At 39.5% G+C, this 25,456-nt stretch overlaps 1 protein-coding gene across 1 annotated transcript; it reads left to right on the top strand.

The window, feature by feature from the left end:
* Nucleotides 1-24,326, top strand: LOC149021415 (2,3-bisphosphoglycerate-independent phosphoglycerate mutase-like). Its single transcript, XM_089147115.1, has 9 exons — nt 1-420; nt 1,438-1,565; nt 3,521-3,671; nt 3,745-3,948; nt 4,744-5,168; nt 18,146-18,338; nt 18,429-18,524; nt 20,896-21,051; nt 23,821-24,326. The coding sequence occupies exons 1-9, from the start codon at nt 259-261 to the stop codon at nt 23,983-23,985; spliced, it is 1,680 nt and encodes a 559-aa protein (XP_089003241.1). The 5' UTR covers nt 1-258; the 3' UTR covers nt 23,986-24,326.
* Nucleotides 24,327-25,456: the final 1,130 nt, after the last annotated feature.

Genomic DNA, 25,456 nt, shown 5'->3' with positions numbered 1-25,456 from the left:
AGACCATTTTCAATGTTGTTGAGCTTTTTAACTTTTGACTACATGGGAAGGGGCTTCGAGAATGCTCGAGAACTTGGAGGAGAAGGTAGTAAGTCTTTGGAGAATGCTCCAGAGGTTGAAAGGAGAAGTTTTCTCTGTGACGTTTTATCACTATTTGATTCCGTGAATTGAGTTCCCCGCACTGAAATTCTTATTTCTGCTCTATACCCAACTGCTGAGGATACTGAAATCTTATTGGAATCTGTTTGATTTGGAGATATGAGTAACGCCGAGTTATCATGGAAACTGGCGGATCACCCGAAGCTCCCCAAGGGGAAGACCATAGCCTTGATTGTTTTGGATGGCTGGGGCGAAGCCAAACCTGATAAGTACAACTGCATTCATGTTGCAGACACCCCAACCATGGATTCCTTTAAACAGGTAATCTCTCCCCTCAGCTTCCCCTGTGCGAATGGTTGCTTTATTTATTTATTTATTTATTCTCTATTGAGGCTAGGCTTTTGGAAATCCTCATTTAAGTGTAGCAGAGGGATATCTTGATATCGTATTGGTTGCTCTCCCGGTGAAGATTGATGTTCTACAATGAGAGCTGTTGGATGTCATAAGGATTAATGCTTTATGTCAGTACTTGTCATGACTTTGGAAGATATAGCCAGCCTCCTTCCACTAAATTTTAGCACTGAATAAGCTCCCACAGTGATTGACCAAAAAAAAAGAATAAGCTCCCACAGCCAAAAAGATGCAATACTACATTAACTTGCATGAGAAATAATTCTTTTTGCAGTGCTCCATTGCATAATGTTTCTTTGATCTCCTTTATTTCCTGCAGATTCCATTGTGTAGTATCTGTATTATTGTGGCCTACATTTCTAGAAATCATGTTTCAGTTTTGTAACAGGCTTTTCTTTTTCGTTTTTGTTTTTGGGTAGAATTGTAATAGGACTAATAGACTTGGTTCTTCTGTAGTCCACAGTCTTGATCACCAAATTTCTGTTTATGGTAAAATTAATGAAAGATCAAAAAAGAAAAAGAAAAAAAGAAAGAAGCTTGATGCTGAACGATTATTCAATTATGCTGACTTTATTGTCTTGATTTGTCCAGACCTGAATGTGTGGAGTTAATTACTTCATTGTTATTAATATTGAGACATATATAAAAATATTTACTGAGGGAGCTTAAAGGTTAACATTCAGCACATCTCAAAAAATGGATCAGAAGAAAGTTAGTGTCTAATATCCCCTCCTAATTATCAAAACTACATCCTTTTGGTTGGTTCTTGGTCCAATCCATTACCAGACCTAGAATAGGAACCAGATGTTCAACACACATTTTATTTGTTGGTAACTAGTACTGAGAATAGGAACCAAATGTTCAGCATACATTATTGTTTATTTGTAGTTATTATGGAGAATTACTTACTGCATGTCTTTCTTGAAGGCTGCACCAGAGAGATGGAGGTTGATTAAGGCTCATGGTACAGCTGTGGGGCTTCCAACCGATGACGATATGGGAAACAGTGAAGTCGGTCATAATGCACTTGGTGCTGGACGGATTTATGCTCAAGGGTAAAGTGTTGTGTCCTGGTCCTGTTTATATCTAAGTAAGTTATCTGTTGGTACACAAACTAACTGCCGGATACCAACCTGTTTGATGTATGATCATTTGTTCTGATAATAGGTATTAATGATTCATTCAGAATAAGACCCAAAAGTGGCAGTAAGAAATATTAAAATAATAAGATAACAGTGGTTGGAAACAAGAGCCAAAAAAAAGGTGGCCACATTTCACTTTATATTTAATAGGTGGGCAAATGGGTGTGTTTTTCTTTATTTTATCAATTAAAAAGAGAGCTTCACTGTTTCGGAGACCTATTCTTGTGTGGAATGCGGTACTAGGGCAACTTATCAGGTATTAAAAATGCTTTCTTCTGATGTAACTACATGGTGGTAAAAAATGGCCCAGGAATGAAGGCTGTGTTCCAAGGCTGCTCTATGTTAAGGGAGATTCTGCCCTGGGGGCATCTCCCAGGGGAATTATGTGTGCTTGATAATGCTACTAAGTGGTCTTAACTCTAGGTTTTCACATTAGTTGGTCTTATTGAACTAAAATGAATTTCTGGTATTTTAGAGTTAATGTTGATACCAGTGAGCTGTAGTAATGCAGACTTGGTAGTAACAGCAGCCAAGAAGAGAAGAGACTTCAGACCAGAGAGCTACTGAAAGAGATCAAGAGAGGAGAGGAGAGAGGAGATGGAAGTGTTGGAGGCTTTACAGAAAATCATGAGATCATTGGCAAAGGCAAGGTGGGGGGCGTGGCACTTGGGGATGGGGAAGATAAGATGCTGATCGGTATTGAATTGAATGACTCTTAAGAGGACTTCCAGGGCAAAGGAGAAGAGAAAGGGGGATAGGGGGCACCCTTGGCAGATACAAACACTAGAGGGTAAGAATCGCATTGGAGAGCCATTGGTGATGATAGAGAAGTGAGGGGAGGTGATACAGGCTTCAATCCAGCACACAAAGGGAGGGGGAAGTTGAATCAAGATTAAATCCTTGAATCAAGAAAGTTAAGAGCATCTCTTAATTCTGTGGATGTCTGGATTAGGAAGTTGTTTGGGTACCTGAACTAACAGAATATTATATTTCAGGTCCACCTTATTTATACCACCAATGAAACCCAAATCCTCAACCACCCAGCTTGATTTAGTTTTTGAGGCTCGAGTTGAAGTTTGTGGGCACTTATCGGATCCAAAATATTAATGTTTGTATCTTCAATATCATATAGAAGGTCACATATCTACCTTTTGATATTTGGACTTATGTTTTTAGAAGGTCACATATGAACTACCTTTTGGTATTTGGACTTATGTTTGAATAATATAAGGCTATCAGTGTGTTGTCTATTATTTTTGTACCATGAACTTATAAATTTGTCAAAGGATTAAATTAACTGTGAAGTTCAAGGCGCACTATCCTTTTTCTTGCTTTTGGAGTCTCACTAGGATTTGCCTCTATTGTGGGTGCAGCAACATATGCTACTCTGGTTTCTATGCAAACCTAGTCATAAAATAAGAAAAATTAGGATTCCCTATGATAATGAAAATTGGCACTTGCGTGGAGCACTGTTAACATATACTTGGACACTCATAGGTCTAGGTTTACTGCTAGTAAATTGCAATCAGATTTGAGTTGCAGACCCCCTTCCCTTTTCCGTTTATGCCCCTTAAAATGTGAACAAAGTCAAGGAGAACAGAGTTCATGATTGAATTAGGTCTTTTATTTGATTTCTGAACTGACCAAATGAAGTGTTGGATTGATTTAATACCGGCGCCCAGATCCCTATAGATGACAAATGGTAGGGCCCCAACACCCGTGAGGTATTTTGAGGTTAATATCTTGCAATGGGACTAATCCATCTTAGAATAAGCCTTGGGTATCCTCCGAATTTTATCTTCTACTTATATTTGAATTGTTTGTCTGAAAGATTGCCTGTGGTGATTTTAGTTACTTTCTAAATGCAGGGCAAAGCTTGTTGACCTTGCTCTTGCTTCTGGAAAAATCTATGAAGGAGAAGGTTTTAAGTTCATCAAGGAATGTTTTAACACTGGCACTTTGCACCTAATTGGTTTACTGAGTGATGGGGGTGTTCACTCTCGGCTTGATCAGTTGCAGGTATGCGTTATGATTATGCCATTGTTTACTTCTCCAGAAACTTAATGTGATTATAATTGCTATATTTTTGTAGTTGCTGATAAAAGGAGCCAGCGAGCGAGGGGCAAAGAGAATCCGTGTTCACATTCTCACTGATGGCCGTGATGTTTTGGATGGTTCAAGCATCAAATTTGTGGAGACTCTTGAGGATGACCTTTTGGAACTAAGGGAGAAAGGCGTTGATGCACAGATTGCTTCTGGTGGGGGTCGCATGTATGTTACAATGGATCGTTATGAGGTAGGTTGTTTTGTGGATTTTATAAATTAAAGCTTCAATATTTGTTTTGTACGCTCTGATTACAGTTTAGGTAGGCTTTTCTAGTGTCTATACTACATCCATGGGACCATTGCTCTCACCATGCAAAACCAAATTGGAGCAGTTGGATGGTGTGATTGCTCAGTGGTCAGGAAAATTTTCCAAAAAAATGCTATAGAAAAGCCTACGGATTATTGAACAACCTACCAATGATTACTTTTGGGCATAGTAACTTCCTGAATTGCCTGTTTGTCTGGTCAACACTTTTATCTGTATGACTTAACAGATTGAGGAGTCAGGGGATCTTCTGAGGTATCTCGTTTTACTGCTAGACGAGACTGGATCCTACACACAAAAAGAAAGGGAAACATGGATGTATGAATTGGATACTTTATTTATAGAATGGGCCATTTTAGACTTTAGTTCGTTGTAGTGGTTACAACTTATGCCCTGAAATTGAACCCACCCTGATTTGGATTATTTTTCTTCCCCCCCCAACATGAGTTTGGTTGTGCCATTGTGTACAGAAAGACTCAAATAGGCTAGATACCCAGTTTCTACCCCATACCCCCAAAAAATAGACAAATATATATACTAACTTGCCAAGATCTCAAGCCTACTCGATTTTTAAGGGGCCAAATTGGCCCTCGACTTCTAGTCTGGAACTATGGTGACTTCCCTTACAATTTGAGATATGGGTTACGTTTCCCAACTGTATTACACTAAGTTTTTCCAAGGTCAATCAATCTACTTCCTATTTGCTTGTTCTCATTGCAGAATGACTGGGATGTTGTGAAACGAGGCTGGGATGCCCAAGTTCTTGGTGAAGCACCGTTCAAGTTTAAGAGTGCAGTGGAAGCTGTGAAGAAGCTGAGGGAAGACCACAAGGCTAATGATCAATACTTGCCTCCATTTGTTATAGTTGATGAGAGTGGGAAAGCTGTGGGCCCCATACTGGATGGTGATGCTGTTGTCACTTTCAACTTCCGTGCAGATCGGATGGTTATGCTTGCTAAGGCACTTGAGTATGAAGACTTCAATAAATTTGACCGTGTTCGATTCCCAAAGATCCACTATGCTGGAATGCTCCAGTACGATGGGGAGTTGAAGCTTCCAAGGGTCTACCTTGTTTCACCTCCGGAAATAGAGAGAACATCTGGTGAATATTTAGTGCACAATGGCGTCCGCACTTTTGCCTGCAGGTGAGGTTCCTCTGAACTTGACAGATGCCCTTTTCAATTGGTATGTTTCTGTCCCTTGCAGGAACAGCTTGATGTTTCTCAAATCGTTGCAACCTATCATTGATTTTTCTATGTTAATCTCTTGCTTCTTCAGCTATATCTCTTTGCTCAGAAGTGAACTGCTGAAATGTTTCCCTTGTTGCAGCCTATGGATAATCTGCTATTTTCTGACCATATTCCTTGATGGCTCTTATACATTAAATGTAGTTCTAGATTGGTAGGAGAGCAACTAGAAGCCAGTAATTGGGATCAGATATGAATATGTAAGCCCTGCTAGGTCAGATAAGGGCTAGTCTTGATGATTGGGTATTCCAACTTAAGGTAGGGGTGTCTATTAATGAAGGTCTTTTTAAGATGTTGAGAACTGAGAAGTAAGTTCAAATGGACTTTTAGCAATGTAAGGGTTAGAGAGAGGAGAAATGGGAAAAGCGACAAACTTACTTTCATTGACTATCTTCTTGTGCAGCATCTTGAATGGTCAAAGTTGTTCCTGGGTGAAAGTGAAGAGAAGAGAAGAAATCAATCAATTTTGGGATATCAATCCTGTATATGTTGCTTAACAGCAGCAAGACCCTTAGGAAAACCTTGGTCTTTATTTGATCATCTTTGGTTGATGGGGAGTGTATCACATATATGTAGTGTAATACCCGCACCCCAAAATCTCTGATCTAATTCGAATTTTTAGTTTTACCCAAAGAACCAACTCGAACCGGTGAACCTCGAGTCGACACCATCGAACCGGAAAGCGAACCACTGGAGACCCTCAGCGAGAATGTCATCCCAAAGAGGTACGATTTAACTATTCGAGAAATTATTTATTTTATTTCCGCATGACTGATACATAGTAATGCTCATAGATCTCATATCCGGTGGAATTAGACTGATCCAAATACGGGAAAATGATCAGTACAAATTTTGAACCCAGAAGTACCAATAGGCGAACTCGAGGTTGATCCCATGCAAGAATCGGTGCGGTCAAATGAGATTGGGTTATAAAGGAATAATATAAATAATGATATAATAATAATAATAGGAAGTCTTTTGTCATGGAGATGAGAATTAAAGGTAAAAATATTGTATAAAAATAATATGTTGGGAACTAAAAATTATAAAAGAAAGTGAGGTGGAGGTGTATCTTTAAGGATGAAGTGTCATTCTTAAATGAAGGTGGCAATTAGATAGTTGAGGTGTCACCTTAGGTAGGAGGCAATATTTTAAAGGTGAGTACCCAGCTCCACGTATGGAGCTAGGTGCTGAATTTAGAAAATGCTGAGTGGGGGACAATGTATGAAAGTAAAAAAATGATAATACTTTAAGAAGTCACCATTTTAACCACCCACCCCCCCACGTGGAGCAGGAGGTGGTAAGTATGAGAGATGAATCACAAGTAAGATAATGGGCATGTGACACATCACTTCTAAATTTTAAATTAATAAACCTTGATTCGGTAGAATTCTTTAAATCAAAAACCTTGAACCCTCACATATAAATAACACGAGACTAGGAGGGAAAGAGGGGTTGGCAAGATTTTCGCTCACAGAGGAAAGAGAAGGCGTGCATGCAAGCTAGCTTAAGGTGAATTCTAAAGAGGCTTACGTAGAACCGACAAGTAATCGGTGAGTGGGAACTTAGAACTCTCATGCATCATGGATCCTTATCTTATTTTATTGGTCATACAAGCATGCATATATTATGTATAGAATTGATGTAATTAGGGCATGCATAGCATAATATTTATATAGTTGCAATGCATGTGTATATGATTATGGATGCATACGTACCCTCTGGTGATGGTGTGAGAAATACCTTGAATGTGTGATCGCACGCCCCGGTAGAAGTGTATGATGGGTATTATACTCATGGACTGTACACTCAGTATTCCCACACTCATTACTATGATGGGTGTGAAATGACTTGATTATAGTGGAAGCATTTCGTTCTAATTCTATATTGCATACAAGGCCAGCGATTCGGCTCGGATACACCAGATCGATCCTAATCCTTGTGGTCCTCCGAATCTGGTTGACATCCAATTTGAATCCACTTTTCGGATTTTCTCGATTTTTTGTTGCTTTTTTTTTTTTTTTTTTTTCTTCATAATCATCATAGTAGACTCGTCATTTGAATTTGTTAAATCTTTAGGGAAGAATTTTTTTGGTGGTTGTTCGCGCGCGCGGGGGGGGGGGGGGGGGGGGGGGGGTGGTTTTGTGGAGGGAAATTTTTTGGGGGGGCCCCCCCCCACGGGGGAGGGGGGGGGGGGGGGGGGGGGGTGCCCCCCTTCCGCGCGCCCGCCCCGGGGGGGGGGTATTAGGGGGGGGGGGGGGGGGGAGCACACTCTGCTCCCCCCCCCCATCACCCTAGGGGGCTGCCTGGCCGAGTGCATATCAGAGTGCTACTTCCCTTGCCAATAGGGGATTAGGTGTTGGTCAACCAATGGGATGTGGGTGAAATGCGAGTAGCCATGGGCCTCATGCGATTGTCTAGGGTGAAATGCGAGTAACCCAACGGTCCGGCGGTATTCTTGTGGTTATGTGAATATGATTAAACCCTCTGGGGGTATTGGAAGAATATTGCACCGCGAGCGGAGTAACGCTTAACCATCACGGACCTAGGCATTGTATGTTAGAGCATATGTTTGTGCATCATAACCTTATGATATATTGTTATGTTTGCTTTATAGATATTTCCCCTCACTGGGCTCTATGAACTCACTTTTGTATATACACATGTTCTATAGATTCAGCATTATCTGAGGATGCCGATCTTTCCACGTCTGACTTCACGCGTGAGGCATTTTCAGCGTGCGTTCCCAATAACGGGGATTGGTGGAGCCCCACTACCTCTGGTCATGGAGATGGTTGTGCGTGTGACGTTTGTGCCTACTCCAAACCCACATAGATTGAGTGGGATTGCTAGTGACTTAATAGATTTCGGCACAGTGGACGTCAACGTGGGGTATAAGTTATGACTTGTACGTGCGTGATAGGAACCTTGTGGTGGAAATAGTGTTATTTCCTGTTGTAGTTTGTATGTCACTTGTTGGGGTCGGCATCAGGTATTTCTTTTTGGTGTAATGCACCCTAGCCTTGGAAGGTATGTACCTATGTACAAATGACTTTTGATGGAAAGGAAATAACACGTTTTTCTCCCTTTTGTCCCCAGTTAACTATGTTTAATCCAGTTGCGTTGTTATGATTGATTCTTGTGACAAATGGGTGTATACTGCAACCTGATTCTGGGTTGGTTCGAGAGTAGACCGGTAAGTGTTCGCACTGTTGCATCTTCGGTTTGATGAAATCGGGGTGTGACAAAAGTGGTATCAGAGCAGGGTTGTTCTATGCCTCCCAGGAGGGTTACAAGAACAACTAAGTGGCTTGACCTAGACCTTAGAGTTAAAAAGTGTGACCTAGAGTTGAATAGGAATATATGAACTTGACTAGTGTGTGAACCTTAGTTCGATAGACAGGACGTACAATCACTCCAAAAAGTAGATCAGGGTTGATCCAATGGTTAAATTAGCATTAGTAAACTAGTTGTAATAAAGGGAAGCGACATAGTAATGCGCTTGAAAGCATTAACATCCAATCTCCACTTTTACTTGTGCTATTTTGGACCCGCATTTTCCAATAGATATCATGATTTATGTAATTGGAATGCACTAGGTTTTAATGCTAATACTTAGAATTTTTAGGAATCGATGGCTCAGTCTACTAACCAAGCTTTTAGTGCACCCACTTCACCAGATAGGGAGAACGGTGATCCACCTGCAACAACTGTTATGACCCCTATTGAAGTAACCAACATGATACGAGATGCAATACAAGGATACCAAAAGGAACATAAGGAAGTGATGGATGAGATCAAGGCATCCATACAAACTCAACTGATGGAACAATTTGGTGATAGGATTCGGGAGATTTTACCACCTGCCTCAAACCCAACACCTGTAGGGGCAACGAATATTCCGTCCACAGGACCCGAAGTAACAATTCCTACGGGCACAGTTAAAACCCTTGTAGGACCAAGTGCACCTGGAATATCTACTGCAATGTCGTAGAGAATCGAAATACCACCAACAAGAGTCAGTCCGGCTGAAGTTCTAGTACAACCAGATATCTCTAAGACAATGGAGAGATTTCAGAAGCTCCATCCTCCGACCTTTACAGGAATTACAATGGATTCCTTGCAACCGGCAAAGTGGATAAGGGAGATGAAGAAAGCCTTTACAGTTTTAGGATGCCCTGATGAGCAAAAGATAGTGTGTGCTGCTTACCAATTACAAGGAGAAGCTGATGTATGGTGGAGAGCCACCCAGCCTATCTTAACAGCAACCAGCTCTAGTCTCACATGGGAACAGTTTAAGGAAGCCTTCTTTGGAAATTATTTTCCACAAAATTTCCAAGAAAAGAAGGAAGTGGAGTTCTTAAGTCTGACACAAGGACCTAAGACAGTCTTTTAGAATACCAACAAGCTTTCAAGGAATTGTTTAATTTTGCTCCGACTTTCTTACAAACTGATGAAGCTAAGGCTGCTAGATTCAGAGGTGGACTAAGGTCTAATTTGGCTTCAATTATTGTGTCACATAATTTGAAGTCATATGCAGAAGTAGTACAGATGGCAAAATCAGTGGATGATAAACTAAAGGAAGCATACCAAGCTACTCATGGTTTGGGGAAAAGGATCAACCCTCCAACATTCAATAACAGACCCAGCAAGTTCTTCAGGAGGCCATATTCTCAGCTAGCAATATCAAAATCTGAAACTTTTGTTACAGCTAGACCAGCAAAGCCAACTCAGTTGACAGCTGCATCCGCTCCCCAAATCCCAACGATGGTTTGATGTTACACTTGTAACAAGCCTGGGCATATCTCCAGATCTTGCCCACAGCGGCAACGACTGAGTGCTATGGGCTCCACTCAAATGAAGCCTCAACCCTCACAGCCAATTAATCGAAGTGCCCAAAGAAAGAGAGGAAAAGGAGTACCTGGAAGAGTGTACAAGCTAACTCAATCAGAAGCTGAAGTAGCAGCAGACATGGTGACAGGTACACTTATTATATCCTCAAAACCTGCAAAAGTATTATTTGATTCTGGTGCCACACATTTGTTTATATCTCGAGAATTTGCTAAAAGCATATGAGTGGTACCCAAGAAATTAAATTCTGAATTAGCAGTTGCTACCCCTACTGGAGAAGTTTTGGAATTAGATATTGTGTATGGGCCTTGCATAGTTCAGATTTGTGACCAGAAGTTGAATGTGCACCTTATAGAGCTTAGTATGACAGACTTTGATGTAATTTTGGGAATGGATTGGTTATCTGTTTATCGAGCAAAAATATTATGTGCCGAGAAGCAGATTATACTTAGAAGCATAGACGGACAGTGTTTGGTATATACTGGGGATAGAACAAGGAAAAACAGGAAGGTAGTAATTTCTGCAATACAAGCAAGGAAATTAATAGAGGATGGGTGTCAAGGATATCTAGCAACAGTCCTAGATACAACAGTCAAACTTAAACCCTTGGAGGAATTAGAGGTGGTAAGGGATTTTTCTGTTGTGTTCCCAGAAGATTTAACTAGACTACCACCAGATAGAGAGATAGAATTCGTTATAGATTTAATCCCTAGAGCCGCACCTGTATCAAAAGCACCCTATCGTATGGCACCAACTGAATTGAAGGAGCTCCAAACCCAAGTTCAAGATCTATTAAAGAAGGGATTTATTAGACCAAGTGTCTCACCTTGGGGTGCCCCAGTGCTTTTTGTCAAAAAGAAGGATGGAAGTATGAGAATGTGTATAGATTACCGAGAACTAAACAAGTTGACTATAAAGAACCGTTACCCGCTGCCCAGAATAGATGACCTGTTTGATCAATTACAAGGTGCATGTATATTTTCGAAGATTGATTTGAGGTCTGGGTATCATCAATTGAAAATTAAGGAGTGTGACGTACATAAAATGGCTTTTCGCACTAGATTTGGTCATTATGAGTTCTTGGTCATGCCATTTGGATTGACTAATGCACCAACGGCATTTATGGATTTGATGAATAAAGTATTTCAAGATGTTCTAGATAAATTTGTGATCGTCTTTATTGATGACATTCTCATTTACTCCCGTAGTAAGGAAGAACATGCACAACATTTGGAACTTGTGCTGCAAAGATTAAGGGAGAAGAAATTATATGCAAAGAGTAGTAAATGTGAGTTTTGGTTATCACAAGTGATCTTCTTAGGTCATGTAGTTTCTGCAAGAGGAATTGAAGTGGACCCTAGAAAAGTCAAAGCTGTAGTTGATTGGGAAACACCAAAGAATGTCAATGAAATTCAAAGTTTTCTAGGTTTAGCGGGATATTATAGAAGATTTATTGAGAACTTCTCCCGCATTGCTACCCCTTTGACGAAACTGGCAAAAAAAGAGGTGAAGTTTGAATGGACAGATGATCGTGAAAGGAGTTTTCAAGATTTAAAAGTAAAAGTTGGTAACTACCCCATTATTAATATTGCCAGATGGCACAGGAGGAATGACAATGTATAGTGAGGCATCTAAACAAGGGTTAGGGTGTGTTCTCATGCAAAAAGGCAAGGTGGTAGCATATGCCTCTTGACAATTGAAAGAAGATGAGAAGAATTATCCTACACATGACTTGGAGTTGGCTGCAGTTGTATTTGCCTTAAAAATTTGGAGACACTATCTGTATGGGGAAAAGAGTGAGATTTATACAGATCATAAAAATCTTAAGTATTTCTTCACTCAAAAAGAGCTTAACATGAGGCAAAGAAGGTGGTTAGAACTGATTAAGGATTATGATTGTATGATCCACTATCACCCCGGAAAAGCTAACGTAGTAGCTGATGCTCTTAGTAGAAAATCACATATCCTGTCACTAGCATCATTGGTAGTGAGTGAACAATTGATCAAGGAAGCAAGAAGATTTGGGTTAGAAATAGTAATGAAGGGATCTATGGTAATGCTCTCGACATTGACTGTACAATCCCCGATCGTGGAGAAAATAAAAAGGAATCAACCAATGGATGAAGAATTAAAAAAGATAATGGACAGTGTTATAAATGGTACACAAAAGGACGAAGATTTTTCTCTAGATGAATCTAAGACTCTTCGATTTCAAGATAGATTATGTGTACCAAATGATGGAAACATTAAAGAAGAAATTTTAACTGAAGCTCATAGTTCATTATATTCTGTACACCCTGGAAATACAAAGATGTATAAGGATTTATAGAAACACTATTGGTGGATTGGGATGAAGAATGACATAGCCCTACATGTTTCCAAGTGTCTCACTTGCCAATAAGTGAAAGCTGAAAGACAAAAACCTTACGGACTTTTGCAACCTCTACCTATACCTGAATGGAAGTGGGAGAACATCAGCATGGATTTTGTAACTGGATTACCCCGTACATCTCGAGGAATGGATGCAATTTGGGTAATAGTTGATAGACTAACTAAGGTAGCTCATTTTATACCCATCAAGGTGACTCATACAATGGATAAGCTGGCCTAGTTATATATTGACAACATAGTACATTATCATGGAATTCCGGTCAGCATTGTGTCAGATAGAGACCCCAGATTTACTTCTAAATTTTGGGAAAGCTTTTAGAGAACTATGGGGACAAAGCTCAATTTAGTATTGCTTTTCATCCCCAGACTGATGGACAGACAGAACGAACTATTCAAATACTAGAAGATATGCTTAGAGCTTGTGCTATTGATATGAAGGGTAATTGGGATGAACACATACCCTTAGCTGAGTTTGCTTACAACAATAGCTATCAAAGTACTATTGGTATGGCACCATTTGAAGCTCTATATGGAAGGAAATGTTGAACACTGTTATGCTGGGATGAGGTAGGTGAAAGATGAATACTTGGACCAGAACTTATACGCGAAACTTATGAGAAAGTAGATTTGATTCGAGAAAAAATTAAGACTGCTAGACAAAAAGGTTATTCTTGACAATCGGAGGAAAGAATTGGAATTCGAAAAAGGAGATAAAGTATTCCTCAAGATTTCGCCGATCAAAGGAGTAATGAGATTTGGGAAGAAGGGTAAACTGAGTCCGCGATATGTTGGACCATATGAAATACTTGCCAGAGTTGAATCGGTGGCCTACAACTGTCACACCCCGATATCATCAAACCGAAGATGCAACAGTGCAAACACTTATCGGTCTGCTCTCGAACCAACCCAAAATCAGGTTGCAGTATACACCCATTTGTCACAAGAATCAATCATAACAACGCAACTGGATTAAACATAGTTAACTGGGAACAAAAGGGAAAAAAATGTGTTATTTCCTTTCCATCAAAAGTCACTTGTACATAGGTACATACCCTCCAAGGCTAAGGTACATTACACCAAAAAGAAATACCTAATGCCGACCCCAACAAGTGACATACAAACTACAACAAGAAATAACACTATTTCCACCATAAGGTTCCTATCACGCACGTACAGGTCGTAACTTATACCCCACATTGACGTCCACTGTGCCGAAATCTATTAAGTCACTAGCAATCCCACTCAATCTATGTGGGTCTGGAGTAGGCACAAACATCGCACGCACAATCATCTCCATGACCAAAAGTAGTGGGGCTCCACCAATCCCCGTTATTGGGAACGCATGCTGAAAATGCCTCACGCATGAAGTCGGACGTGGAAAGATCGGCATCCTCAGATAATTCTGAATCTATAGAACATGTGTATATACAAAAGTGAGCTCATAGAGCCCAGTGAGGGGAAATATCTATAAAGCAAACATAACAATATATCATGAGGTTATGATGCACAAACATATGCTCTAGCATACAATGCCTAGGTCCGTGAAGGTTAAGCGCTACTCCGCTTGCAGTGCAATATTCTTCCAATACCCCCACCGGGTTTAATCATATTCACATAACCACAAGAATACCGCCGGACCATTGGGTTACTCGCATTTCACCCTAGACAACCACATGAGGCCCATGGCTACTCACATTTCACCCACATCCCATTGGTTGACCAACACCTAATTCCCTGTTGGCAAGGGAAGTAGCACTCTAATATGCACTCTAGCCATGCAATCTACTATAATGATTATGCGGGGTCCAAAGTATGTTCTGTGTCCCATACCACAGTCATACAGCTAGCCTTGTATGCAATATAGAATTAGAACGAAATGCTTCCACTATAATCAAGTCATTTCATACCCATCATAGTAATGAGTGTGGGAATACCGAGTGTACAGTCCATGAGTATAATACCCATCATACACTTCTACCGGGGCGTGCGATCACACATTCAAGGTATTTCTCACACCATCACCAAAGGGTGCGTATGCATCCATAATCATATACACATACATTGCAACTATATAAATATTATGCTATGCATGTCCTAATTACATCAATTCTACACATAATATATGCATGCTTGTATGACCAATAAAATAAGATAAGGATCCATGATGCATGAGAGTTCTAAGTTCCCACTCACCGATTACTTGTCGGTTCTGCGTAAGCCTCTTTAGAATTCACCTTAAGCTAGCTTGCATGCACGCCTTCTCTTTCCTCTGTGAGCAAAAATCTTGCCAACCCCTCTTTCCCTCCTAGGCTCGTGTTATTTATATGTGAGGGTTCAAGGTTTTTGATTTAAAGAATTCTACCGAATCAATGGTTTATTAATTTAAAATTTAGAAGTGATGTGTCACATGCCCATTATCTTACTTGTGATTCATCTCTCATACTTACCACCTCCTGCTCCACGTGGAGGTGGGTGGTTAAAATGGTGGCTTCTTAAAGTATTATCATTTTTTTACTTTCATACATTGTCCCCCACTCGCATTTTCTAAATTCAGCACCTAGCTCCATACGAAAGAATGACACCTTTCAAATATTGCCTCCTACCTAAGGTGACACCTCAACTATCTAATTGCCACCTTCATTTAAGAATGACACTTCATCCTTAAAGATACACCTCCACCTCACTTTCTTTTATAATTTTTAGTTCCCAGAATATTATTTTTATATTATATTTTTACCTTTAATTCTCATCTCCATGACAAAAGACTTCCTATTATTATTGTATCATTATTTATATTATTCCTTTATAACCCAATCTCATTTGACCGCGCCTATTCTCGCGTGGGATCAACCTCGAGTTCGCCTATTGGTACTTCTGGGTTCAAAATTTGTACTGATCATTTTCCCGTATTTGGATCAGTCTAATTCCATCGGATATGAGATCTATGAGCATTACTATGTATCAGTCATGCGGAAATAAAATAAATAATTTCTCGAATAATTAAATCGTACCTCTTTGGGATGACATTCTCGCTGAGGGTCTCCAGTGGTTCACTTGCCGGTTCGATGGTGTCAACTCGGGGTTCACCGGTCCAAGTTGGTTCTTTGGGTAAAAATAAAAATTTGAATTAGATCAGAAATTTTGGGGTGCGGGAATTACATTTCTCCCCCTCTTAAAAGAAAATTTCTCTGATCTCTTCTTCATTTTTCCAAGAAGCTTCTTTGTCAGTATGGTTGTTCCATTGCACTTTTACATAGGAAATTGTATGGTTTCGGAGTTTTTGGATCTTCCGAGCTAATATTCGAGTTGGTCTCTCAGGATAGGTTAAGTCAGCGGCAAGTTCCAGTACTTCTTGTGTCAAAACATGTTTTGGGTCGAAGACATATTTCCGAAGCATCGACACGTGGAAAGTATCATGAATTGATGCCAACAAGCTTTCGAGGAATTGTTTAATTTTGCTCCGACTTTCTTACAAAATGATGGAGCTAAGGCTGCTAGATTCAGACGTGGACTAAGGCCTAATTTAGCTTCAATTATTGTGTCACATAATTTGAAGTCATATGCAGAAGTAGTACAGATGGCAAAATCAGTGGATGATAAACTGAAGGAAGCATACCAAGCTACTCATGGTTTGGGGAAAAGGATCAACCCTCCAACATTCACTAACAGACCCAACAAGTTCTTCAGGAGGCCATATTCTCAGCCAGCAATATCAAAATCTGAAACTTTTGTTACAGCTAGACCAGCAAAGCCAACTCAGTCGACAGCTGCATCCGCTCCCCAAATCCCAACGATGGTTGGATGTTACCTTCAGTTATGTGCTGTTAATGATGTGACTTAGAGAAATGACAACTAATGAGACCCGATAAGGTCAATAAACTCCAAGTAAAATTTTCATCTAGCTATTAAGTATCCTGATCTAACCAAAATATTTACTTAACTGCTAGTCCTGGCTACTGACATTACCCCACTGTCTGGGGTGATCAATTAGGCCCATTACATCAATTGCCAAAAGAGTAAGAAGCTTAAGGTCTACAGAACCCAGCCAGAAAGAAGTTTGAGGCACAATTTACCCAATGGGATGGCTCTTGTTAAATAAAGGACTTAAGCAGGAGAAGTCCTGGGAGGGTGCAGTTTAAACTCAAAATTAAGCAAGTGCAATGCTCTGGAGGGCATTACTTTGTGGATGTAGGTAAATTGCTGAATTCATATAAATAGTTATATTATATTGGAATTAAAATGCATTTGTTTTGCAAAGTGGGCTTTCAATCCAGTGGGCCTCACCTTTTTTGGCTGCAAGACGGATGAATGCAAACTGGCACAACGACAAACACAAAGACAACAACTCAAATTTATCCTAGTCGAAAGATGTTGGCAACCTGAACGCTCGCTAAGTCAAAATAACAATACTATTCTAATAATAAAAAGAAAAAGAGGAAAGGAAAATAACAGCTACTGCTACTTTTGGTCTCCAACATACTGCTTGTGGTCGGCTACACTGATGCTTGCCTTCCAATCAGCTCTATTGAAATCATGCGGACAAGGCCTAAACTATGCATGTCTTCCCCCCACCACTTCTATGGTCACTTAACGCCCACCGATAGCTCTTTTAGTACCTCTGATCTGAATCAAATCATTCCCTCTAAACTGGAGCATCAAAAGGCCTTTGTTGATCATTCCTGAAATTTTAAAAATATTTCTTGGTTTTGCATTCATTAACCTTAACATCCTCAACTTTCCCACACTTAGTTTTTCTATCTGCTTTACATTGTCAGTCTCTGTGCCAACATTTTTATCTAGGATGTGAAAAGGGGAAGCATTTTCGATAGGTTGATTTACAAACTCCTTTGCTGCGCGCACACCCCAATCCCCCCAAAAAAAATATTCAGTGCTGAGTCAGTTTGAGACTTATTGTGGCAAAGCTCAATGTTCTTGGTGCTTCTGTTATCTTCTTACTGCGCTTTGATTGGTAGCTTTGAGGTAATAAAAGGTGAAAGAAGTTGTTAAGATTTCTTACTGATTTTGTTGAAGTCTATTTGTTATTTACTCTATTCATGTGACACTTTTTTCGCGTGTGTTCTGTGTTCTCCTCTTTTTTTTATGTTGTCTTCTTGTTTTGGTTTTAATTTTTTTTTTTGTTTATTTATTTTTTGTTGTTTGTTGTTTTTTTTTTCCTTTTTGGGCTTTTTGTCTCTGTTGTATTAGACTCATTAGAAGCTATAAATAAAAGGGCTCTATGATTCTAGACTCTCAAGCAAGAATCCCAAGCCTCTTCTACTAGTTCTTCATCTCTCTTCTCTTCTTCTTCTTCTCTCTTTTCTTTGTTCAAGTTTAGCTGCTGTTTTGATTATTTAATGATTGTTTTCTAACATGGCCTCAGAGCAAGTTTAATCAACCTAGGGACTGTTTTCTCTCTCTTGGCTGCCCAGTTTTTTTTTTTTGTAATGCCGGTTATCTTCCGATTTTATTTTGTCTCTTGACATGTCGAATGGAAGAGTAATGTTGTTTCTTTTCTTGGTTCATTTGAATAAAAGGTGACAGAAACTGTTTAGATTTCTTAACGATTTTATTTTGCTCTATTGACATGTCTGTTAAATGGAAGAATAAATTAGTTTTTCTTTCTTATTCAACAGTGAGACTGTCAAGTTTGGTCATGTAACATTTTTTTGGAACGGGAACCGGTCAGGGTACTTTAACCCTGAAATGGAGGAGTATGTGGAAATTCCAAGTGATGCGGGAATTACCTTCAATGAACAACCGAAGATGCAGGCTTTGCAGATTGCTGAGAAAGCAAGAGATGCAATCCTTGGTGGCAAGTTTCACCAGGTAATCATTGAACATCCTTTGAAAACCACATAGTTGGGTCTTAGATATGCCTTATTTTTGCATTTGGCTACCCCATCTTCTTTGTTATAGGTACGAGTGAACCTGCCTAATAGTGATATGGTGGGGCATACTGGAGACATTGAAGCAACCATTGTTGCTTGCAAAGCTGCTGACGAAGCTGTCAAGGTATCAATAGAGATTCTTGCATTTTACTTGTTTTTGTCTACTAATTTCTTTTTTAAAATGTCATTGAAATTTTTTTTTTCTACTAATAACTTCTTTTTTAAATGTCATTGAAATACTAGGACAAGACACAAGGTCCTGATGAAATCCCAATAGAAGTATGGAAGAGCTTAGGAACATGCGGGCTAGTTTGGTTGATTAATTTGTTTAATAAAATTATGAGCACAGGAAAAATGCCAAATGAATGGAGGAGAAGCATTGTGGTTCCAATTTATAAAAATAAAGGAGATATTCAAAGTTGTAATAACTATAGAGGCATTAAACTGATGAGCCATACATACTATGAAATTATGGGAGAGAATAATTTAAACCGTTTGAAAAACCTTCATATAGTATTTATAGACCTAGAACCAATTTGGGTTTATGTAGGGAAGATCTACAAACGAAGGCTATTTACTAGGAGACTTAGGGAAAGGTATAGAGAGTGTAGGAAAGACCTTCATATGGTATCTATAGACCTAGAAAAAGCTTATGATAGAATTCTTAGAGCATTAATTGGGCAAGTACTAGAGAAAAGAATTGTTGCAAGTAAATATATAGACATAGTTAGGGATATGTATGATGGTTCAGTGACAAATGTAAGAACGGTGGGGGGACAAAGTAATGAATTCTCAATTACAGTTGGGCTACATTAAGGATCAACTTTAAGCCTATATTTATTTGCACTTGTAATGGATGAATTAACCAAAGACATTCAAGACGAGGTCCCTTGGTGTATGCTTTTTGCTGATGATATTGTGTTGATAGATCATAGATGAGACTCAAGTGGGGATTAATACCAAGTTAGAATCATGGAGAATAGCTTTGGAATCAAGAGGCTTTAAATTAAGTAGAACGAAGACAGAATATCTAGTTTGTAACTTTAGTTAGGATCTGGCAGATGATGAGGTGGTGAAATTTGACGATTAGGAGATTCCTCAGAGTGATTCTTTTAGGTAGCTAGATTCAATTATAAATAAAAGAGGTGATATAAAGGATGATGTTTTTCAAAGAATTAAAATAGGGTGGAGGAAGTGGAGAGATGCGTCTGGGGTCTTGTGTGATTGACGTATTCCATTAAAGCTTAAAGGAGAATTCTATAAGACTGTCGTTCGACCAACTATGATGTATGATGCAAAGTGTTGGGTTGTTATAAAGAATCATATAGATAAACTCAATGTAGCAGAAATGAGGATGCTTAGATGGATGAGCGGCGGCAAAACTAGGAAGGATAAGATAAGGAATGATCATATTGGAGTTGGTTTGGGAGTTGCTCCCATAAGTGATAAGCTTCGAAAAGTCGTTTGAGGTGGCACGGCGATGTTCAACGGAGACCTATAAATGCCCCTGTATGATGGAGAAGTGATACAATCCAAATTGAAGAAACTAAAAGAGCTACGGGGTAGACCTAAGATAACTTCAAGAGAAGTGGTGAGAAAGGATATGCATAGCTTAGGCCTTATATCTTGCATGGCCTCAAATAGAACTAATTGGAAGACAAGAATCCATGTAGCCGACCCTATTTAGTTGGTACAAGGCTTATTATTGTTGTTGTTGTTGTTGTTGTTGTTGTATTGAAATACTGGGGCAATTATGAACATCTTTCACATGGTTAGTGGTGATTTTTTACTCCTTAATCAACACCACCCTCCTTTCCTTCCCACCCCACCCCCTCCAAAAGAACAACAAAAAAACCCATAAAACAGAAACGCACAATAGAAACATCCACAGTCATCAGTTTCTTGAGTGGAATTTCTTAGAGGTGATGTAAGCAGCAATCACTTTACAGCCTTTGAGAATCCCATGGAAATTAATCCAAGAAGAACTGAAATACAAGAAAGTAATTAGTGAAGTGGGGAGAGAGGGGGTTTGTCCTTTACATTTGAATATATAAAGCAAATCAACATATAGTAGTAATTCTGGAGCTAGTTTTGTGGTTGTTTATTGCTGCTTTACAGGATTTCTTTTCCATTCCTGAAAGTTATTTTAGGGGTGAAAAAGGTACTCAAATATCAAGATGTTGTCGTTTCACATTTTTCAAGTATGCATGAAATAATGGATCTATCACCTCATCAGTAAGTGTACCAACCCAATGATCTTCTGATGAATGGGTTGCCTGGGTAGCACACATCCCTCGGACCACCTTGGGATGTGTGTCAGGCAGCCCAGCCGTCGGAAGCCTCGTGCCTCCAATGAGAAGAGACCTTTGCTGGAATAGCAGGATTTACCCTTGTTGAAAACAAAATGTATTGTGCTGAGGCAAAGAAGTGTTTTTTACACCAAGATTTTTCATTGTTTTAGTGGTTCCAATACTGAATGATTTTGTTGGTTGCAGATGATGATTGATGCCATAGAGCAAGTGGGTGGAATTTATGTTGTTACTGCAGATCATGGGAACGCTGAGGAAATGGTGAAGAGGAATAAGAAAGGGGAGCCTCTTTTGGACAAAGATGGCAACATTCAAATACTCACCTCTCATACTGTTCAACCTGTAAGTGAACATAATCTCTTAAGACTCTTTACATTAGGTGCAGAAAGGTAGTCAGAAGTCCGTGCTTCTCACCAACTATTGCATTTGACTTTGGGTCATCATGTTGTGGTGGCCCATCCTCTGCCTTATTTTTTAATTGGCCATGTAGACAGAGGTCCAATTTAAATCATCTGCTTAAAAGGTTTTAGCTCAGATTTGCCTCCAGTTTGAGGGTGCTCATGCATGCTCATGTGTTGACATCCTAAACAAGATGGTGGAAACCCCTCCACCCCTTCCCCAACAAAAAAGAAAAGGATTTTGCATGCCAGTTTGTGTCCTGGAAAAATAAAAACACGAAATACATTTTGGTCCAGAATACCTGATGGCATTGACAGACTAATGGTTTTAGTATGGAAAATCACTTTTACCTTTTAATGTAATTGGGAATAACTAGGTTGTACATGAAATATCAGAAATGTCCTTGTTTTAGCCCTTTCTTCCCCAAATCGTCATTGCAGCCCTCATCTATAGCATTGGGTAATTTTACCTGTAGTCCTGTCCCAGTACCTTGCTGCCACACACTGTCTTGTGTGTCCTATCATATTCCATCAACCTTCCCTGTAGCACCTGTTCCCGAACCTAAAGTCCCAACCTGCGAACCAATCTCCTGCCAGCCCCTGAAGATCATGAGGCATCTGCGCCCCATAAAAATCCACTTCAACCACCTTGAATTCCCTAATGATGAGCCCCTGCTGACAAAATCATGCGAAAATCGTTGCTGGTAGCCTGGAATAAATGTTTCTCCTGAAAGCCCCTTGTTGTTCCTCCTCTCTTTAGTTGGAACCTGATTTTACTTTATTTTGAACCATTTGGTTGGGAAATGGCTGAAATTAGCCAAAAGGGAAGACATCTGGCACAACTGATTTTTATATTCCAAATCATCGTGTCCATGCTTCACAGTATTCAACTCCATAGTCCATACATTGAGATTTTATGGTTGATGAGCGAGTTTGATCAATACATTAACTAATCAACAAATCAATGAAAGTTAAGGCTGGTACCATCCAAGAAGACTTGGAATTGGCTGCCATCATACTTTTCTACAATTTGGGATTTTAAATTTTGGGATTGTCATTCTTTCTCCCTTCTCGACCTTCAAATGCCCATGGAACCATTCCCCCCATTAGCTTTGTTCATCAAAGCCAGAGTAAGTGACTTTTTAGGTTTACCTTCTCTGTTTTCTCCCCATCCCTTGGATCAGAATTTGTTGCTTGACAAGTTTTTGTGATTTTGTCACCAACCAAATCGATTGGTGGGATCTGCAGAAAGCACAATCCTGCAATGGCCAGTGATGTATGAGTATTCGTTCCATGAGATATCTGTGCCATGATATCTATTTTAAGCTTCTGAGGTCATTTCCTGCATTACTTGCAGGTTGCCGTCTCCCAGCCTGTGTGTACAGATCTAGTTAGCATTAGACTATTAGAGTGGTTGGTTTTTGAAATTTTGGGGCTGTCATTGACACCCTTCTCCTTCAATGCATGGATCAGGAGGATTTTTTGTTTTGTAGTGTTTGGTGATTTTTTCACCAAAAAACTCTATGGGTAGGATATGCAGAAAAAACACACAGACACAATGGCGAGTGATGTATAAGACTTTGTGCCATGAGATATTTATGCTGCTATCTCGTTCAAACTTCTGACTTCTGATCCTTCCTTGCAGATCTCCATCTTTGAGCTCTGTTGTACAAATCTAGTTAGCATTAGACTGGTTAGTTAGGGATCTGTGAGAGAGACAACACATTAGAGTCTCTCGTGCACTCTTTGCTATACTTTTTTAGCCTGTGTTTTTCTGTCTTCTCATATGTCATGCTAAACATTTTTACCATTAGCCTTGTCCACTTACAGTACCATGCTACCCAATATCACCTTGCTGTCACCCATCCTTTGAGCACCTGGACTTGGACTTGAACCTGAACCTACGTCCTGTAAATCAACCTCTTGCCTGCACGAGACCTTGCTGTCGATACCATGAGATATCCATCCTGTGATGTCAATTCTAAGCTACTTTTGCTAGTGTTTCTTGCAGACTATTTCTGTTTCTGTTTTTTGATTGAAATCATTTTAAGAACTTCTATGTTACTACGATAGCTTTATCAAAGCTTATTGATGCTATCGAGTCATTACTCTCTGGCATCTGTCTGTACAGATCTAGTTAGCATTAGAATGGTTGGTTAGGGATCTGTGAGAGGCAACAAGTTAGTGGATCCCATGCACTCTTCGCTGTTGGTATCTTCAGTTCTGCATGTTGCCAACAGAGATCTGACTTGAGAAGCAAATTGCTTGTCCCCCCCCCCCCCCCCCCAACCCAACCCAACCCACAAAAAATAAATAAAAAGGCAAATTGCCAGATTTTGCAGTGGGACTTTTCAGCAGCGTGGAACCTCCACCTGAGGAGGAAAAAAATATAAGAAAGATTAAAATAGTTGTATTACTCCTTTGAAGGGTTATAGTTTTGCTACCAAAAAAGGGTCATGGCTTATTTGGTGTTTATTTTGAAAACTAGCTTGCAAATCTTAATGGATTATGCGATTCTGTTGTCTAATTCGTATCTTTAGAGGCACACAAGATCGGGTCAAAACTGAGGGGTGCATGTATTTTCTTCTGCAAAAAAACAGCAACATAGTGTGTAATGAATATGGAACCAGACTTGTGCCCAGTGGGTATATACCATGATCTGCATCATTTTCCTGCTTCTTGATACTGAATATGTCTGGAGTTCTTATTTCAGGTACCAATCGCAATTGGAGGCCCTGGTCTACGTCCAGGTGTTAGATTCCGAAAAGATTTTCCAAATGGAGGGCTTGCCAATGTTGCTGCAACTGTTATGGATCTTCATGGATTTGAGGCTCCCAGCGACTATGAGCCAACTCTGATTGAGGTTGTTGACAACTAAGCAAGACTATAACCTCTGCTTGTTATTACCCATGTTTGATCAGTGAGTCATGGTGGCAAACAGAGGAACAGATTTAGTGAATAGATTTTGGTCTGAATAAAATTTTTGAAAGGTATATTTAAAGGATTAGTTGAAGTTCTATATGTCTTTTGAAACTCTGGTCTGAAGCTTTTGTTTTGTGGCTTCTGATGTAATCCCATCCCCTGTGTTCTGTGCATGGGTGGAGTGGAAATGAGAATATGACGAGCAGTTCTTGCGGTCCTGTGTTTTAGGTGCAGGAACCATGCGACTCGTGTTTAGTCCTTTTGTTTTTTTTAATCTTGAATTTGGTATTTTGCTGATGTACTTGTCCCGTCTGAAATCTTTGATGTATTTAGAACTTAACTTCGAGGTAGAAAGAAATGGAAGGAAAGAAATGGAAGGAGGCTGAAGGTTCAAATACTGGGCATACTTTTCTTTTTTTTTGTTGCCAACCCTGGTTTTCAAGGCTTTGCCTTGACTAATCTGGTGTTCGACCCGGATTGCCCACCTGACTGTGGTGCGTGTCTCCCAGCGGAGATTTTTGCATCCATAAGGTTTTGATACCAGAATCTTGCTTAAACGGACCAAGCTGCTTATCACTTGGGTCAACCCCCATTGGTAAGCATGCTTTTATAACCTAGTTATCGTGTTTTAGCATAGGAGAAATGTTCTTATGGGTTCAAAGTTCAGTTACTGTTACCATAAAAATGCCAAAGACCCCTTGTTCTCTAAGAGGTTGATTTTTTTTTTTTTGTAAGACTAAGAAGTTGATATTTACGAAGCAGAACTTTGTCTCATGTATAATGATTCTTATGTAATTGGTATGTTATTTTGTTTAGCATAAATAAAGGGAACGATTGAGAGCCAATGAAGGTTTAGTAAAGTGGTCGAGAGCTTCACTTCTTAGTGGAGAGGTTATGGGTTTGACTTTTACCATCGACATATGTAGTATTTTCACGATTGAGCTGGTAGACAGATATGAAGGCTTCATGGCTAAAGGCTAATATTTGATGAGTGCATAAATATAGCTGAACAATTGTATAAATAAATCCTATCACTAAATCTCTTGAATTAAATTTGAACTACTATGATGGACGATCCAAATTTAATTCTATCAAATTTAATGATAAGATTTTTAGGATCATTCAACCAAGCAATTTACACAGCCGTTTAACCATCACCTTTCCTTTGATGAATTAATCATTTTTAACTCATATATTGGTGATTGGTTATGGTTATTGGATTGAGATTACAAAAATTATAATGGAAAATTGAGTAGTGGAATTTTGACCCTCATCAGGAGCCTTTGTATATTGGTGATGGGGTATTACATATATAACGGAGGGCTTTGCCCCTGGACCTCTCTGATCTCTAAGTTATTTGATTGTTTGATCTTGCCAAGAAAAATTTCGGATGTATATGCGATCATCGTGTGTAAAACAGTAGAGAC

The sequence above is a fragment of the Hakea prostrata genome, chromosome 3 (genome assembly GCF_041222555.1).
Source record: "Hakea prostrata isolate BN-2017 chromosome 3, UWA_Hpros_2, whole genome shotgun sequence".
Taxonomy (NCBI): Eukaryota; Viridiplantae; Streptophyta; class Magnoliopsida; order Proteales; family Proteaceae; genus Hakea; species Hakea prostrata.
The sequence above is the reverse complement of the archived record's forward strand: the minus strand, read 5'-3'. Positions and strand labels throughout refer to the sequence as shown.